This window comes from Fusarium pseudograminearum, chromosome 1 (assembly GCF_000303195.2).
Source record: "Fusarium pseudograminearum CS3096 chromosome 1, whole genome shotgun sequence".
Classification (NCBI taxonomy): Eukaryota; Fungi; Ascomycota; class Sordariomycetes; order Hypocreales; family Nectriaceae; genus Fusarium; species Fusarium pseudograminearum.
Window position 1 is genome coordinate 7,092,688 of NC_031951.1, and position 15,247 is coordinate 7,107,934.

A 15,247-nucleotide genomic window follows, 5' to 3' on the forward strand; every position below is an offset into this window, starting at 1 on the left:
CAACTCATCCATCGCAATGAGGTACTCTGTCGTTTCCCTCCTCACCCTCGCCCTGGGAGCAATTGCTGTTCCCAAGGCTGACATCAAGACCTACAGCGGGTACAAAGTCTTCCGAGTAAATACCCACGGCAAAGTAGATGTCAAAGAAAGGCTTGCCCCTGTCACCTTTGATGAGTGGGAACATGGCGACCAATACGCCGACATTGTCGTCGCACCCAACGACGTAGACGCCTTTGAGAGTCTCAAGCTTGACTTTACCACCCTGCACGAGAACCTCGGCGATTCAATCGTCAGCGAGAGCCCATCTCACAAGAAGTGGAAGCGTCGGGCCGATGATGAGTCTTGGTATGATGAGTTTCACAATTACGAGGATCACATCGACTACTTCCGAGACTTGCATGCGCAGTTTCCCAACAATTCGAAGCTCATTTCTTCGGGAAAGTCGTACCAGAATAGGAACATTTATGGACTTCATCTCTGGGGTGAGGCTGGACCTGGAAAGCCTGCTGTGCTTTACCATGGTACTGTTCATGCTCGAGAATGGATCTCTGCGCCGACTGTTGAATACATCACACTTCAGCTCATCAAGGGCTTCAAGGGTGAAGATAAAGACGTCCAGACCATCTTGAACAAATATGACTTTTACATCTTTCCCTTTGTCAACCCCGACGGCTTCGTAAGTTGTTATCACTTCCCCGTCAATTACCCATCTAATTAGATCAGGTCTACTCTACCACGGCTGATCGTCTCTGGCGAAAGAACCGTCAACCTCCTCCTACTTCAGCACCAAACCAGACATGCTTCGGTCGTGACATCAATCGCAACTGGGAGTTTGGTTGGGATTCCAACAAGAGAGGTGCTTCGACAAATCCTTGCTCTCAGACTTACCGCGGCGAGAAGCCAGCTGATAGCCCTGAGAATGCTGGATTGGACAAGTTTGTTCGTCAGCTAAGAGATACCGTTGGAATCGCTCTCTACATTGACTGGCATAGTGTAAGTCTCATGTCTGTGATTCAATAGCCCACATCGCTAATGATCTTTAGTACGGTCAATACATCCTTTCGCCTTTCGGCTACAAGGAAGATCTCTATGCGCCGGAGCTCGGAAAATGGACCAAAGCAGCTGCTCTCGTCAGCGAAGCCATCCGCGACAGCTCCGACGATAAGACAACCTATACATTCGGTCCCAGTGGTGCAGTGCTGTACGTCACAACCGGCGCAGCGCCTGACCACGTTTACAGCGTAGGACAGGCTAAGTTCTCGTACACCATTGAGTTGAGGGACACTGGCGAGACCGGGTTTGTGCTCCCACCGGCTCAGATCAGGCCCAATGTTGAGGAGCAGTGGGCTGGTCAGAAGGTGTTGCTTTCTCTTCTGGATGAGACTTTCTTTGATGGCTCGGGTCCTGCTCTCTACCAGGGACAGACTTAGGGCGCCTTGAATATCGCCCAGAGGGGAGTTCTGGGGATGTGGCGAGACGTTGGAATTGCGCAATGTTCAAAGTTGCGAAACGCTTCAACTACCTGCCAGGCGGGTTACTAAAAACCTAGGGACTTGAAGGAGAACAGACGAAATCATTAGTCCACTCTTAGGCCATACATACACTAAGAGTGATCTAATATTTATGTCAGTAACTAAATCAGTACCGGTTTTTATGCAAACCACCTGCCTGCGCAGGTACATTTTCATGTATATACATTCTGATTTATATATTACTGTATAAATTATCACAGCTTAGACTCATTGCCTGGCGCAAAGCTGCTCCCGCCGATCGCTTGGACAATCTTGTCCACTGTATTCAAGATCCAGTGACCACCCTCGTCACTAGCCAAGTATTGCACACTCTCCTCCGTCTCGCCGTTCTGATCATTCTTATATGTCCCGTCCTCAAGCGCCTTGCGCAGACCAAATACATGCGACAGTACTTGAGGTCCGACGCCAGTTTGCGCGCGTAGACAAGAGATGGCAATCATGGAGGTATGGATTCGGCCGAGACTGGCCAGTGTATCGCGATCGGAAGCGGCAGGATCGGAGAGGAGAGCAGAGTAATGGCTGCTAAGGATATATACGGGTAGATCGGGGTGCGCAAGGGCGAGCTTCTCGAATAGCTTGTCTTCGTATGGTCTGTAGATAGAATCCCACAGTCCTCGACCGCGCGCCAACGTTTGGTCAATATTTTGCGACGTCGGTTGTCGACTGGGCTTTGTGCTAAGCTTGGATGTCACGTCTTCGGGAAGCGATGCGTGGAATGCGTTGAGGGAGTTGATGGTTCGAGGAATGCCGTTGAAGCTGATACACTTAAGACCAACCTCTCGGATGAACTCGGCATTCTGGACGGCGGAATTGGGATCTTTGGAGGTAGCGACGCGATGGAGGACGGGAAGAGAATCGGGAGAGTTAAGAGTAAAGGTAGCAGCGGCCTACAATCGTCAGCAAAGGTGGGCGGGACACAATTGATTGACAGAACATACCGAGACAGTCAACCAAGACTTTGGGCCGAGGTTCCTAATAGCAGCATCATTTGCGATGGCTTCATACAATTCTTGGACTTGAGCTGGCGCAGGTCTTGGACCAGGGCGCGCAAAGGGTGCATTGATAAGCGCCTTTAGTGGTGCAGATAGTTTAGACATTTCGGTGTTATTCTCGTTGTCTGACATTTGTTACTGTCACAGTCGCATTTTCTAAGAGAAGCCGAGGATCTGTCGCGGTTTTGAGACGATGACGATGAATGGTCGGCGATGGATCTGGAGGCCGAGAATTGTCTCCACTATATCCGGGGTTCAGAATGAGGGACGACATCGGAGGTAGATCTGGACGCCGATAGACTTGGATGTGTACAAAACAATGAGCGTGTAAGTGAGGAGGAAGTTGTAGAAGCAGAGTATAGTCAAGTGTTTTTTTGTTGATATGGCACCCGAAAAGAAAACAAAGGAGCCTTTTTGGCTTGGGTATGTTTGTTCGTGTTGCAAGGCAGTATAGCGGGTGACTGACAAGTTATAGTGGTGCTGCCGCCTGTATGGCTGTTTGCTTCAGTAGGTCCAGCCCTTACAACTTGACAATACATCAACTAACTTGTAAAGCACACCCTTTGGATCAAACAAAATATCGAATGCAGGTGTTAAAGTCAAACTCTTCTATGCTCAATGTTTTATACAGATTTGCAGCAAGAGATGGTAATATTCCATCCATCCATATACAAACAATGCTAACAAATCAGGCATCCCGTCTCTATGGACTGGTCTATCAGCATCCATCCTCCGTCAAGGAACATACTCGACCGCTCGATTCGGTTTCCACACATATTTCTCAGATAAGCTTAGAGGATATACAGGCAAGCAGCTATCAGTTACACAAAACATCGCCTGTGCAGGTGTCGCTGGCGGTGTTGCAGGACTAGTTGGCAATCCAGCTGAAGTTGTCCTCGTCCGTATGTGTGCAGATGGCGCAAAGGCACCTGGACAACAATTTGGATACAATCACGCTTTGAATGCTTTGGCCAGAATCTACAGTGAAGAGGGAATGAGGGCATTCTGGAAGGGTCTTGCTCCTAATATTGCGAGGAGTGCTTTGATGAGTGAGTTACATACATAGACTTCTAGGCAAACGAGTCGCTAACAAGTACAGATGTCTCCCAGATTGCTACATATGCCTCTGCTAAACAATATCTCGTCGCCAACGGCTTCGGGGACGACGTAAAAACCCATGCCATTTCATCCTTAGCAGCCGGAACAATGGCGACAACCATCTGCGCCCCAGCCGACGTCCTCAAAAGCCGAATGCAATCCAACGCCGGCAAAGAAGGTCTAGTACAAGTTCTCAGAGCCGGTCTCCGCGAAGAAGGTCCCCGGTTCCTCATGAGAGGCTGGACACCCGCTTGGCTAAGACTAACGTACGTTGCTCAATCCTCCTACATGTGATGAAGCTAACCTTTCAGACCTCATACGGTTTTGACATTTGTGTTTATGGAGAAATTGCGACAGCTTACATCTTTTGACTGGCTGGGTGGAATGCAAGAGAAGGAAACTCTTGGTTAATGTTTTGCTATCTTTTATGTTATATACCAACTTCAGGCCAATATAGCCATTCGAAATTCGTCATGTCTTCCCATGAAAGTCCACCGAATCCAGGTTCAAAGTCGTTGCCTGGTTGGTTTAGTGCTTGTACGATTTGATCATCCGACATGACTGAGAAATGTATCGGTTCTTGCCATGGAGCTTGTTGGTCCAGAAAGCTGGGTGTCGTCATGGGTGCTTCGTTAACGATTGGCATTCTTGGATCAGATATGCCGTCGCCTGTAGCTGCTCGTCTGACAATCTGTTTGAGGTATTTTCCATATTTTATAGAAAGGCCGTTTCGATGTCTCGTCACTTTTCCGATTCTTTCGAGAACGGTGGCTGTTTCGTCGATGAGGTTTCTCACACTCGGGGCCAAAGCTGAACCGCCAGTCGCGTAGGAACTTAGTGTCAAGGCGAAGCAAGCTGCGAAGGAGATCATTATGGCGGTGTTGTTTGGCATGGATTGGAGCTGTGATTCTCCTTGTATTGCGGCGCGCATCACGTTGAGAGCGGAGGATAGACCGGCTGTGTGGAAGAAGCGACGAACTTCGAGCGGGGCCGTGGGATGGTTTATCACGCCGCCATAAATCGACAGTCGGGTGTGAGTGACGAGGATTTCAACGTATGGTGGGAGTCGACGGTCTGATGGTCAGCATGGTTTGGCAAACGGACGAGCATCTTACCTGGGCCTTTGCCAATTGAGATCCCCCATTCCGTGTACCATTGATCAAAGAATCGTTCGATTGAACCTTGGATCCTGGAAGGGTTAGTGAAGTGTCGCATCGAAAAGCAACGGGATACATACGATTGGGCGATTAATGAGCCATCACTAGAAGCCATCTGCGATCCGTCACAAAGTGCTCTCACAGTCGCGAACAAGGCATCCAGGTCTCTTCTCAAAACAGCCATGGATACAAGATGCCCATCCAAGGGATCCGCATATTCAGACCGATGCCAGCTATCACAATCCTTCAACGACTTGGTCATGGGAACGGAAAACGGTCTTCCTCTAGCAAGAGACATTCCACGTTCCAGGACAAACAGAGAGAGCCAGCATCGTTCTCGATTTCTGAGGAACAAACGCCCTTTCTCAGACCATGGGTCAAGATCATAAAATCCGTCCATGGCCAGTGCTGCTCTTGGATCAAGACAGTCACCCCTCGCAAGACCAATTTCTCCCCCTGAGCCTAGCATCTCTGGCGATATTAGAGTTTTGTGAAGAGATAAATCGGTGGCGACTGTATTCGCGATAGAGATGTACGTGCAAGTTTCGTCGTCGGTGGAGTGTTGACCTGGAAACATCCATGGAATGTTTACCATGAATGCGAGGACGATTTCGACTGATCTGTACCGCTTGACGACAACTTTGTGGGCGAGAGTCCTGACGTGATTTGAGAGACGTTTTGAAAGTGCTGCTGCTGATGGCATGAAGAGGGCTGATGCCGCCATGATGGATGTGTAGAGGAATGCTGATCTCGAGCGAGTGTATTCGACTGTGTATATCCTTGGATCAAGACCCCATCGAGTATGCGCAAGATTGCGATGAAAACTGACGGTCAGCAGATTACCGAGTAAAAGTCATGAAACTCACAAGTGGAATAGTCTGTCGGCTTCATCTTCAGAGACAAGCCCCAACGTGACAGGGTCGAGGTCCGATCCAACGTCTAAATGAACCTGCGCCGGGGCAAAGAAAGCTTGAATCTCATCCTCGGTTTGTCCAGTTGTACTCGCTGTATGGGCTTGCAGAGGGGAATTTCCATGCCTTGACTCTGGTGAAGGTTGGATGTAGGATGCCCTTGCAAGAAGCTGTAATGGATTCTCAGCATCGTCAATTGCGAGGCTTTGCTGTGTTCTTTGGATGAATTCGGGCATCACGACAGGGTCTCGCTCTTGTTCCTCTTCTTCTTCCTCAGAATAAGCATCATCTTCACCATCGCCACTGGCGCTGTATCTTGTTTGCGGGGCATCAGCGGGTGAATTCGCGCCACTGAGTAGATCCTGGAGGTGGTTTAGGATTCTATCATCTTCAGGGTTCTTCTGAGATGCTGAACGAGCGCGCTTGACGGCTTGGTCAATTTGATACAGAGCTTTGTCAAGACCTGTACGTTTACTGAGAATTGTTAGTTGTCATGCAATTGAGATGAATTGAGGAAGTATGCTCACTTTTTAATGCCCTTTTGACGACCAGGGTGATATGCAGGTCGCACACATTCCGTGTCGAGCTGGATACATCTCCTGCATCGTTCCTGATGCGGTTTCCAGTCGCACTTGATCTTTGATCGACGACAGACAAGACAGGCAGCTTGTCTAGGACGCGGCGAATCACCTCCCTGTTGAAGCGGGGACGTTAACGTCTGGAGGTCCGAGTTTGAATTCCCCGCCATTTATTGGAGTTGCTGGGACTGGGACTGGGACTGATATCGGCGGTTGTTTTGTCCACCGAAACAAGTGATTGTGGATTTTTAGAGTCAAAAATAAAAGCACGCGATGCTAAAGAGGAGAAACGTGATGAGATGGAATAGACGAGAGGAATGGAATGGGGGACACTTTGACAGCGGAAACCTACCCGATCCCCCCCTTGTATCGACCGAGTCAGGGATGAAAGCGTCGGAAACGTTCATGATTGGTTAGTATTTAAGCTTCCGACGAGAAATCGGAGAGAGGCGGAGAAGTGAATCTCCAACAGTTGCCATGTTAATCATGGATATTATACATGAACCACATATATAAGTAGACACACAATCTACAGACACAAACTAAACCAATATCGATATCTACACTCTAGTCCCCTTTACTCATCCACTTCCATGTCGCCATCGACCCTGTCAAGCACGAAATGAGAGGTTAAGTGGTAAAAGTGGGATGAACCATCAAAAACACCATCGGCCAACTTGCGATCCTAGCCTTATTAGGAAGATTTGCGACGTTGATCTCTCCACCTTTGATACACCCCGACACAGATTTATTGAGGCAAATAGATGAACAAATAATACAGAAATATATATAAACAGTCATGCCTGCGTTTTTATGTGAAAGGGTGCGTTGAAATTTAACCGTCAAAATGTCTGCTGTTATAGACAACGGTAGCGACAAAGACCAACCGGTCAAGGATGTCGCCCAAGAAGTTACAGAGCAGTCAAAGCCCGTGTCTCGCTTCACACGCTGGTATCGAAGTCCTTTGTTCAACGTCATTATCGTTGGATTGATTTCTTTCACTCAACCAGGAATCTGGAATGCTCTCAACAGTATGTGAATCCCCAAGATCTATCTCCAACAAATCACTAACATTTGCAGACACCGGTGCTGGAGGCCAGCAGGAGCCATACCTCGTCAATGGAGCCAACTCACTCACTTTCGGTATCATGGTCTTTGGATGTTCATTCTTCAGTATCCTCGCCAACAAAATCGGTCTGAAATGGGTTCTCATTATCGGTACTCTCGGCTACGCGCCTTATTCCGCTGCGCTTTACACAAACAACAGATATGGAGTGGAGTGGTTTGTTCTGCTGGGTGGTGCTACTTGCGGTATCGGAGCTTCTGCTCTGTGGGCTTCTGAAGGTGCCATCGCTCTGGGGTACGGTGATATCAAGGACCGTGGAAAATTCAGTATGTCACCCATTGTATCCGCGATGACACAAACTAATTGTTGTAGCTGGAATTTGGCTTGGTCTGCGAGAACTTGGTCAACTCATTGGTTCTTCCATCCAACTCTCCCTCAACGTCCACACCGGAAAGCGTGGTCGCGTTGGATACACCACATACCTTGTCCTCATTGCCCTCCAATGTCTTGGTCTTCCTCTCGCTTTTCTCATCTCGCCTCCCCACAAGGTTATTCGATCCGACGGCTCCAAACTTCCCAATACGAAGACAAACAAGAGCATCGCAGAGCAATTCCGGAAATGGGGCGCTCTAATCAAGCGCAAGCAGTTCTTCCTCCTCATTCCCATGCTGGTCGGATTCAACTGGAACAGCACGTATCTTGGAATTTACCTCGTCAACTACTTTTCCGTTCGATCTCGCGCTTTGGCCTCTTTGACGTCGGGTGTTGCTGCCACTGCTGCCAATGTCTTTTGGGGATGGTTCTTTGATCTCAAGTATTTCAGTCGACCTCAGCTTGCGCGCTTCACTTGGGTTTTCCTGGCTGTTACCATGACTGCACTCTTTGGATGGCAGTTTGCTATGGAGATGGAGTATCGTAGCGCTAACCCCCCTGTGACTCTGGACTGGGCTCTTCCTGGATTTGGACGCGGATTCGCAGTTCAAGTTCTCCTTCGGTATGTTTTATACTCTACATGCATGTTGAACAAAGCTAACTGTCTAGATTCATGAACGAATCTCACTACATGTTTGTGTACTGGATTATTGGAACCTTCTTCCAAGATGTCGAGACCTTGACTCTAGCTGTCGGTCTTGTCCGATCTTTTGAGTCTCTTGGCTCATGCTTGGCCTTTGGAGTTGGTGCTGCTAAGGTACCGTCTCTTACCAACCTCATTGTTGCTTTTGCCATGTTCTGCATCTCACTGCCTTCGACATCGTTTGCCGTGTTTCTGGTGCCTGAGCGCCCAGCAGAGAATGCGTTGGATAAGCCGAATGAGGAGGAGTAAGATAGCTGTTAGAACATCTGGTACCATAATAATATTCGTTCAACACGAGCCATAATTGATCGAAGTTGCCTAGATGCCGAACCTGTAGGACAGATCACGTAGAGCGGTTCATGCAAGATGCGAGGCACTGCGGCTATTCCCGCACCACGTGTCGCAGTCGAAACAGGTAACTTACCAGGATACGACGTCCCTGGAAGCCAAGAAAGTATATTCAAGATGTTGACGATCAGATGTAACTGTACCACTGGAGATCAAGTACAGGGTTGTGGGCCAGGTTAGTGGGTAACAGAAATATTGACATCCTAAGGCTTAGGGTATAGGAATAAGTAGTCTAAGAAGCTTAGCCTAAGTAGCATAAACTGATCTACTAATTTCATCCTTATGTTCCCAGCGGCCACTCCTTGTGATACTCTGAGGCCAGGATGTGCGATTCTTTCTTCGTTGTGAATACGACTGCGGATCTTGATACGGATGAAATTATGCCATAGCTGCTATATCCTCTCGAGCCCTGACTACCTAGTCAAGAGACGCAACCAAAACCTCATCCAGATCCCTGTACCGAATTGTTCCATTCTTGAATGCCCGGATAAGTCCCCGAACCTTGTGCTGGAGGGGCACCAGTTGCCTCTGCTTCTGATACTCTCGGACGAAACAAATTATTAGAAGAGCAGCACCGGCGAACGCGCTTAACTTAAACACTCTCGAGAGTTGTGGATGTTGTACAGCACAGGCAAGACCCAGAAACGACACCGTACTAGACGTGTCAGTGAGGAAATGGCAATAGTAAAGGGCTTACCATGAAAGCAGGCGTGGTAATACGGATTTCGCAAGGGGTTTCTGTTGCTTTATAATCTCTTCAAGAATGGCCTCGACAGTGCCGAGCTCTTGTATAGTTCTGGTAGAGATGACCTTCAACAGTAACATTTTTCGACTCTCTCTTGGGTTTCTGTCTATGATTTCAAAGTCAGTTCGTGTCCGTCCGTGTTGAGATCGCTGTCAACAAAGGTCTGAGAATACCTAAGAGGCCAGAAAGACCATCTCTGCCTGAGTGCTGATCGAGTACTTCAAAGTAGCTTCGAAGATGGCTGTTTGCATGATGGCGGTGAATTTCAAATTCTTGAAAGAGATCGATGTCACTATGAGCTAGTTGAGCCATGGTTGATGGTAATTCTCTCATTCTGAGTTGTTTGGATCTGACCATGAAAAGGAAACTCTCATCAAGTCCAGGTTTTACCACAAAGGATCCGAGCAATGACCACTCGCCAAACATCTCTGTTGGTTCAATGTGACAATAGATCTCCTTTACGGTCGAATGTGACTGGTTCTTCCGAAGACAATGCAAAGTGGCGTTCTTAGACGCGTTCAAGCAACAGACACAACTCAAAAACATGAATACCATATCAGCGGAATTTATTCAACTAAGAATTGTTCTAATTATTTAGGGAGTATACATTCAACTTGTAAGTATCAACAAGAAGCTTCTATAGAAGTATCATATACTACATCGGCGTGATTTGATATCACTCTTAGAGCGAAAGTGAAAAGACAACCACGTCTACTTTGAAGGACGACACTCAAAACAACCTGGCTGAAACACGCCCGATCCAGTTGTAGCAGCATAAAAGCCAAGTTCCTCAGGCGTCGCCGAGTACAGCTTACATCGAGCATTACGTCCCATCACATCCCCAGTTCCAAAAACTCCAGCGACAGTCTTGCATTCGGCATTCTCAGCACACATCTGGGCACAGTTTTCAAAAGGACCCAAGAGAACCTCAGAACCGATAAGGAAGGAGTTTGCCGAACTGGGGAATGATCCCATTTGGCCACAAACCAGATCCTTAGGAGGTGGCTTGACCAGAGCGCACGGAGGATCGTACTCAACGAGACTGACATCGTCGACACGTATCTCGGCGCCGTCCCATGGAGAGGCCGGAACTGAGTTGGAACAACGCCAGTAAAATACCAAATCCACTTTGTCTGTTGTGCTCACTAGCGTTACCAGGTATTGGCGTTTGAAGTATTCGTTGGTAGGCATGCCGTCGGCTTTGAATTTATACAGTTCAATGGCAGGGCCAAAATAGGTCCAAAAGTCACATCCTGTGTTCGATAACGAATAAAAGTCTGTAAAGGCCCAGTAGAAAGTCAACAGGTACTTTTTCTTGGGATCGAGACCAGAGATGGTTTGCCGCAAAGGATCAATAGGACGGCCGGTTCCCGTGATGGGATATTTGACAAGACTAGTATTCAAGAGTCAGACGGTGGTAGACAAGTGGACGCTGAACTGATACATACGCATAACGGTCACCTGAATGTGCATTTGCTGGGTCGTTTTCGATGGTGACGCTTCTTCCTATAACCCAAGGGCGTGCATCTGATGTTGAATCATCTTCAAAACCACCATTATAGAAGCCGATTGGGGTTTGTGGCTCGGCTGTGGTGGTTGTGCTTGCAATGGAGGAAGTTGTTGCTGGGTCAGAAGACCATGAAGTCACGACTGTGCTCTCTACGGTAGTAGATTCTCCAACAATTGAGTTGGTAGTTGTCAATGAGGGTGGAACTGTTGAATCCGATGATTCATCTCTGGTTGTCTCAGATGCAAAAGTCTCTGAAGAGGATGTTTCGAGGGCTGTGGAAGTGAAATCGAGTGTCGAGTCAATAATAGAGCTTTGGGTTGAGAGCCCCAATTCAGTGCTTGAGTCAGCGGTCGTGGTTGTAAAAGCAGCACTAGAGGTAAAGACCAAAGAAGTAGACGGAGAAGAGTTTGGCTTGCACGGGCTGCCATTTACTTTGAGTGCCGCTATGAAAGCCGCCAAAATTAACTTTGCCGCCATGGTGTTGACAATAAACGGGAATACGAAGAAAGCAATCTAGTGGCTTTAGGGGTTGTTTTGTGAGACACTCACTCATGGAGATAAAGGAGAAGTCTGGAGACGCCACGTATTAGCGAAAGACACTATTGAAAGGCTTTGCTTGTTTGGGTGTTTTATTGAATGAACTATTGGAACTAAACGAGCTGGATTGTCATGTCAGCATTGCCATACTGAAAACCCGTTGTTGAAATGATCTGATGATGCCAATTAACAAACAAACGAGAAATCCAAGTTGAAAAGAATTCGAAGCCTCAAAGGGAGATGGACTTTAGTAAATTCTCGCAGTTGTTGGAACCTCAAGCAAAATGCCTCGTCAAAGAAAGTCTGACGGAGACAACCCCAACTAGTCATGCATGTCCTTAAAATTTGTTTCTATTGCCAATTTTAATTGCCAAACTACTAGACAGCTCTACCTGAACTTATTGTTTTTTTTTGTTTTTTTTTTGTTTCTTTGAGAAATCCGCCGGTCGAAAAGGATCAGACTAATAAAGTAACTGTTATAGCTTATCTACCTGTTTGTGTGTTAACTCCAGACAACGGTAGTTGGGTTGCCCCAGCCCGACTAAGCCCTTGGGTTAGACTGACAAGGCTGAATCCAGGGATACTGGTCTAGAACAGTACATGACATGACATATCGAGAGTGCTTCAGTGCGCCATGTAACGGTAGCACGAGAGAGTCATGGTCTGGGTTGTCCGCAACAATTTATGTCGCACTTTGGTGATGAGATAACCGAATTTGGTGTCAAGGTCACGGACAGGAACACACGTGGAGAAGAAACGTGGAAGAGAGAAAACTTGGAACTTGTCAATGCAGAGTTGAGTTGGTCGACCGTTGCTAGCACGTACAAGGTTGACGTTCTAGACTTGGTCCGTGAAGACTCACTGTCGCAGCCAAAAACCTTGAGAGATGGAGTCCGCTCCGCTTTTGAAGGGTTGTCTGACAACTAAATCCATAGTCCAAAACTCTACTAAATGCGCCGCTCACGAATCGCTTGCTTGTTCTGGATAACATTGCAGTTCCACGGACCCAGATCGCTACTCTTCTTTCCTTAATAAAACATGGCGTTTTCTGTGGCGTTTCGGTGCATTTGCCAAGAGCCCATGACTAGTAGCAACTTTCGGGGATACCAACCTCTTTTTGCTTACCCCCATCCGAACTGTGCGGCACAGACAATAGGGGGAAGCCCATCATTTTATGCATCCAAGAGCTGAAAAAAAATAGGAATATTACTCCTTGAATTAAGTGCTTACTGTCGAATGCCCTCGTTTCGACGTGAGCGGAGATGATGATGATTTCTTTCTAATCCATGTCCCGGACTGACCAGGGATCGGCCGTTGACACATGCCAAGAGAAGAAAGGAACTCCCGTCTACACGACATTATCCTCGGTTTTGTCTAGCGCAGGGGGCTACATCTCTCTTCGCGACCTTCCAGAACGAGCACCTAAACCTATAGTGAAACACGGGGTATACAACAAAAAGAGATGTCCTCGTTCAGCACCCTTGCTGCACCCTATAAGATTCCCGTAAGCGAGCTCAGCTCTGGGCGAATAGGACTCAAAACCCAGGCAGATTCAACCCTCGTGGCAACGAGAAATGACGCTATTCTGAGGTCCTGCCTTGCACAGTTAACCCCAATGCTACGCTGTATCGTGGAAGCACATCCGGGCAATCCATAACGGACACGACCCCAGAAAACAAGATGAGACCTGGTGGCGGATGGCCACTCGAGACGATGAACGTCAGGGTCTGCTCTGATCTATCAAGACTTTATATACCGGTTCCCCGGGACCCGCTGCTCGTCTCGCAATCTAAGCTCCGTCGATCATAATGAAGTGGGTTTTTCCTTTGATTTTGGCCTTTGTGCCTTGGGCAGTGGCAGATTTTGGCAACACGACTGAGTTGCTCAAGACTCTGCCCAGTTGTTCAGTAAGTTTGGTGGTACAATGTTTGGTGGTACTTGCTAATAATTCCAGTCTCCTTGTTATGAAGATGCATTTGGGAAATCAGGATGCAGTACTGCCGATGTAGCCTGCTTGTGTGGAGGAGGACAAAAGACGATCAAGACAGCTGAAGGATGTGCCGCCCAAGCCTGCCATGTCAAAGACAGCCTGAGTACGTCAACCGCAACGACGCAAGAACCAAGCTAACATCTACAGCAACTCTTAACATGACCTACACCTACTGCGATTATCCCGTCCGAGACAAGACCTCCATCTTCATAAACGTTACCATCGTCCTCGGCGTCATCTCCGGTGTTTCAATTCTTCTCCGTCTCGGCACAAAATACTTCCTCAGCAATGCCGACTATGGTCTCGACGACCTTTTCATTTGTCTCACACTTCTTATCGGAATGCCTTCGACTGCGATGAATATCCATGGTACAGCCGGACATGGAGAGGGTCGTGATATCTGGACCCTCGAATTTGACACAATCACCAAATTCGGCTTTTATTTCTGGCTCCTCGAAGTATTCTACTTTGCCCAAGTCTCGTTCCTCAAGACGTCTTTGTTGTTCTTCTATCTTCGCATCTTTCCCGGTAAAGCGCAGAAGCTTCTCTGGGGAACCATCATTTTCAACACTGTGTATGGTATCGTCTTTATTTTCGTGGCTGCCTTTCAGTGCACGCCTGTCAACTATTTCTGGCTCAGCTGGGATGGCGAGCATAAAGGGACATGGTATGTATAACAAATTCACAACAGCGATAATCTGCTAACTCTTTAGTTTCAACATTGCATCTATCGGTTGGGCAAATGCAGCTATCAGTATCATCTTGGATTTTTGGATGCTGGGCATTCCGATGTGGTACATCCGTAAGCTCAAACTACACTGGAAGAAGAAGATTGGTGTCGCCGCCATGTTTGTCGTTGGAACTTTGTGAGTACCTTACTGTATTCTGTATCACAAACGTATTGAACTAACCTTTCCAGTATCACCGTTGTGAGCATCATCCGCCTACAGTACATCGTCCACCTTGGATCTTCAACAAATCCAACCTATGACCAAACAGATGTATCGATCTGGTCAACAGTGGAGATCAACATCGGCATCATCTGCGCATCCATGCCCGCTCTGCGGGTTCTTATCGTCCGCATCTTCCCAGCCCTCGGTGGCTCTTCCAACGACTCAAGCAAGTACAACAACTATAGCGAAAACTACGGCCGCAAGTCACACGTATTAAGTCGCAGTCGGGCTGCTCGTGTGGAGCTCCCTTCTGAAACAGGGGACTCAGACCACTCGCCTGAGCATGGAGGAATCGAAATGCATAGAACATTTCAGGTGCAGTACAGTGAGAATGATGAGCAGAGTTTGGTCGACGGGCCGAACAGGTACAATAAGACGCAGGTTGTATCGGAAACAAGGAGGTCACGCGATACCGGCGATTCGCGATAACTCAATATATATTGATGGGATGATAACATGACTCGTATAAAGACTTGTGTCTATAATAAGTGGCTGGAGTTTATGGTAGTTTGATTTGCATTGGCGCGATTTATGATCAATAAATTACTACATATACAAGACCATGTGTTTTCACTGTGCAAGGTGCAGCTTGAATGTTATTTCTATGATTCAAATGATGACTCGCTAGTATCACTAAGAGGAAAGTATTTTCCAACGTGTACCTCCCTTTTGTTCACCCTAAGGGGATACTTCATCAGATCCCATTAATCTCTGAGGAGGTGCATAGAGCACATTCCAAATGCTCATACAGGGTT

At 47.6% G+C, this 15,247-nt stretch overlaps 7 protein-coding genes across 7 annotated transcripts; 4 read left to right on the forward strand and 3 right to left on the reverse strand.

Moving 5' to 3' along the window:
* Positions 1 to 16: 16 nt before the first annotated feature.
* On the forward strand, positions 17 to 1,430 carry FPSE_00574 (uncharacterized protein; the record flags this gene model as incomplete). The annotated part of the gene is made up of 3 exons (XM_009253694.1): positions 17 to 676; positions 724 to 993; positions 1,044 to 1,430. The coding sequence occupies 3 exons, from the start codon at positions 17 to 19 to the stop codon at positions 1,428 to 1,430; spliced, it is 1,317 nt and encodes a 438-aa protein (XP_009251969.1).
* A 296-nt stretch (positions 1,431 to 1,726) lies between these two features.
* On the reverse strand, positions 1,727 to 2,629 carry FPSE_00575 (uncharacterized protein; the record flags this gene model as incomplete). The annotated part of the gene is made up of 2 exons (XM_009253695.1): positions 1,727 to 2,419; positions 2,471 to 2,629. 2 exons carry the CDS (start codon positions 2,627 to 2,629, stop codon positions 1,727 to 1,729), a joined length of 852 nt encoding a protein of 283 aa, XP_009251970.1.
* A 277-nt stretch (positions 2,630 to 2,906) lies between these two features.
* Positions 2,907 to 3,916, forward strand: FPSE_00576 (uncharacterized protein; the record flags this gene model as incomplete). The annotated part of the gene is made up of 5 exons (XM_009253696.1): positions 2,907 to 2,947; positions 3,000 to 3,031; positions 3,080 to 3,172; positions 3,217 to 3,573; positions 3,624 to 3,916. The coding sequence occupies 5 exons, from the start codon at positions 2,907 to 2,909 to the stop codon at positions 3,914 to 3,916; spliced, it is 816 nt and encodes a 271-aa protein (XP_009251971.1).
* A 136-nt stretch (positions 3,917 to 4,052) lies between these two features.
* On the reverse strand, positions 4,053 to 6,438 carry FPSE_00577 (uncharacterized protein; the record flags this gene model as incomplete). The annotated part of the gene is made up of 5 exons (XM_009253697.1): positions 4,053 to 4,696; positions 4,738 to 4,811; positions 4,860 to 5,603; positions 5,646 to 6,164; positions 6,218 to 6,438. The coding sequence occupies 5 exons, from the start codon at positions 6,436 to 6,438 to the stop codon at positions 4,053 to 4,055; spliced, it is 2,202 nt and encodes a 733-aa protein (XP_009251972.1).
* Positions 6,439 to 7,115: 677 nt separating this feature from the next.
* FPSE_00578 (uncharacterized protein) lies at positions 7,116 to 8,658 on the forward strand (the record flags this gene model as incomplete). Its single annotated transcript, XM_009253698.1, has 4 exons — positions 7,116 to 7,299; positions 7,349 to 7,660; positions 7,707 to 8,328; positions 8,376 to 8,658. The coding sequence occupies 4 exons, from the start codon at positions 7,116 to 7,118 to the stop codon at positions 8,656 to 8,658; spliced, it is 1,401 nt and encodes a 466-aa protein (XP_009251973.1).
* A 1,555-nt stretch (positions 8,659 to 10,213) lies between these two features.
* Positions 10,214 to 11,489, reverse strand: FPSE_00579 (uncharacterized protein; the record flags this gene model as incomplete). The annotated part of the gene is made up of 2 exons (XM_009253699.1): positions 10,214 to 10,895; positions 10,951 to 11,489. 2 exons carry the CDS (start codon positions 11,487 to 11,489, stop codon positions 10,214 to 10,216), a joined length of 1,221 nt encoding a protein of 406 aa, XP_009251974.1.
* Positions 11,490 to 13,357: 1,868 nt separating this feature from the next.
* On the forward strand, positions 13,358 to 14,921 carry FPSE_00580 (uncharacterized protein; the record flags this gene model as incomplete). The annotated part of the gene is made up of 5 exons (XM_009253700.1): positions 13,358 to 13,456; positions 13,504 to 13,642; positions 13,687 to 14,206; positions 14,253 to 14,405; positions 14,459 to 14,921. 5 exons carry the CDS (start codon positions 13,358 to 13,360, stop codon positions 14,919 to 14,921), a joined length of 1,374 nt encoding a protein of 457 aa, XP_009251975.1.
* Positions 14,922 to 15,247: the final 326 nt, after the last annotated feature.